This window comes from Echinops telfairi, unplaced genomic scaffold, assembly GCF_000313985.2.
Source record: "Echinops telfairi isolate 266 unplaced genomic scaffold, ASM31398v2 ScPeMD7_25;HRSCAF=90, whole genome shotgun sequence".
Lineage (NCBI taxonomy): Eukaryota > Metazoa > Chordata > Mammalia > Afrosoricida > Tenrecidae > Echinops > Echinops telfairi.
This window is the reverse complement of record NW_022103922.1, coordinates 1745317-1747406: the sequence shown is the minus strand read 5'-3', so window position 1 is coordinate 1747406 and position 2090 is coordinate 1745317. Positions and strand designations below refer to the sequence as shown.

The following is a 2090-nucleotide window of genomic DNA, read 5'->3' as shown; positions in this document are numbered from 1 at the left end:
AGGGGGGCTGCAGCTGGCACTCACCTGTAGGTGCTGCAGGCACGGTGCCCATCACAGGTGGTGAGAAAGGGCTGGTAGATCCTCTGCATGAAGGACTCGGAGCCCTCACCCCCGGGAGTGCTGGCGGCACACACCCTCCTGCTGCAGGACACCGACATGCCACACGTGACGGTCAGCATGGGACCCAGAGCCAGGCCCTTCCAGCCCTACCGAGGGAGCCAAGCCTACAGGGCAAGGCAGGACTGTGGTGCCCAGCTCACCTGGGCCGGTAGGCGTGGTCTGTGCCCCCTGCAGCCAACACCAGCAGGGACAGCAGCAGCAGCTCCCGGGAGCCCCATTCGGCCATCTCTCAGGGGGCCAGCCTTCTCCTCAGGGGGGCCTGCAGCACAAAGTGCCCTGAGTCCCATGCAGCCCCCCACCCTCCATAGGCAGAGGCCACTCCCCTCGGTACCTCAACAGCCAAGAACCCACCCCACCCCCACCCCAGGGCTGGAGGGCCATGAGGGGGCCACTGAGCCCCAAAGCAGGAAGCTGATGCTCTGTGTAGGGAAGGAAACATCTGATTGGCTAGCAGAGCCCCAGTCACTCAGAGAAGGTAGGGTACAGAGCAAGCCTCTGGGATCCCCAAGGCATGGCACCCTCCTGTCCCCCCTCTGCTGGGAGCCAGCGGATCAGGCTCAGATGCAAATTCCCAGAGCAGGGTCTGGAGGGTCTGTGATTCCAGTGTGCACAGCCCCAAACTCCCAGGGCATCCACTCAGGGTCGGGGTGCACTAGGCAGCCAGTGGGGGCACTAGGGCCAGAGTAGTGGAAGGAGGAGCCCAGAATCTGTGGCTGTGACATGCTGCTCCAATGTGCAGTGGTCTGCCGTCCATGGATCTGGGGATAGCTGGTCCTGGGGAGGCTGTCGGCTCCCCACATGCCCCCATGCGTGGTGGAGAGTGGGGGGGGGCACCTAAGGTTATGCCTGAGAGCTTCTCAAGGGCTGGGCTCCCCCAAGTGGTCATCTCAGGCCCTGCAGGCCCAGCAGGAAAAGCTGGGCAGGATCTTTGGGACTCAGTTTCTCCAAATGATCTCAGAGGCCCCTTCCTGATGTTCTCGATAGTGACAGTCACAGCTGTGGCAGAGCCAAGTCTGGCCCCGGGGGTGTGGGGGAGGTCACGGCTGCTACTGAACAGGCTCTTAGGCATGGCTACACTGTCCCTGGAGGGACAGGGCAGGCAACTGGGGAGGGTCCTCCCAATCCTATTCCCCCCACCCCCAACCCGTTCTCTGGCTGAAGGAGCAGGTGACAGGGTGGAGGGGGTGGCCCAACAGGCAGAGGCAGGAGTGGTCAGCTGAGGGATGGGCATCATGGTTGGGGGCAGCAGGTTGTCTGGACAGACAGGTCCTGGTCAGAGTAGTAGATTAACTCGGGGGCAGCGGGCACTGTTAGCAGGTCCAAGTGGGCCAGGGATGACCAAGGTGGGGGCTGTTGTCATTGGCCAGGCTCAGGCCTGGCTGGCCCATCAGACTCCGGGGCAGTCCGTCAAGCCCAAGCCGCAGCAGCTGCCCGGTGGCCCACCACCGTCCTTCTCCCCTGGCATGCAGGCACGGTGAAGCTACTCCATTTCTGAAAGTCATGCCTCAGGCCGCACTGCCGCCTAAGGCTGGGCGGGCAATCTCGTTTCCCCTAGCTTACAGCGGCGGGAGTGGGGAGTCTTGGCGCCCCCACCCCCGTGGTGATACAGTAACTCCGCCCCCCTCCCCACCCAGTGTGGGATGCCCCTGCCGGCCTGGCCTGTGTCCCTGCTGTCCACCTGCGAGGCAGGGCCTGACGCCACTGCAGGGGCCATGCGCCTGGACCCCCGGCTCCCACCAAGTGGGCTGTGGGGGCTTTAGGGCCCCGCGGAAGGGGTGGGAGGCAGAGAGACGGACTGGCAGCGCTGCTGCGCCTTCTCCACTGCCCGCCCCTCGCTCCCTCCCCCTCCCCCCGCAAGGCCGGCGCCTCGATGGGGGGCGGTGGAGGGTGAACCCTCCCACCCCCGAAACTGCCGCGCTAGACTGCGGGGTCCCGGGCCTCCGAGGCCCTTAGCCAGGCGCCCGGGACCG

The 2090-nt window shown here is 65.3% G+C and overlaps 1 protein-coding gene across 7 annotated transcripts in view; it reads right to left on the bottom strand.

The window, feature by feature from the left end:
- Positions 1–2090, bottom strand: part of EGFL7 (EGF like domain multiple 7) — a 9759-nt gene that overhangs the window by 2680 nt on the left and 4989 nt on the right. For all 7 annotated transcript variants that reach the window (XM_045289214.1, XM_045289217.1, XM_004714517.2 and 4 more), the window contains exons 3-4: positions 261–379; positions 25–141 (exon numbers count right to left, since the gene is read on the bottom strand). In XM_045289214.1, the coding sequence (XP_045145149.1) occupies positions 25–141; positions 261–346 (203 nt within the window). In that variant the 5' untranslated portion in view covers positions 347–379. The remainder of the gene's footprint in view (positions 1–24; positions 142–260; positions 380–2090) is intronic.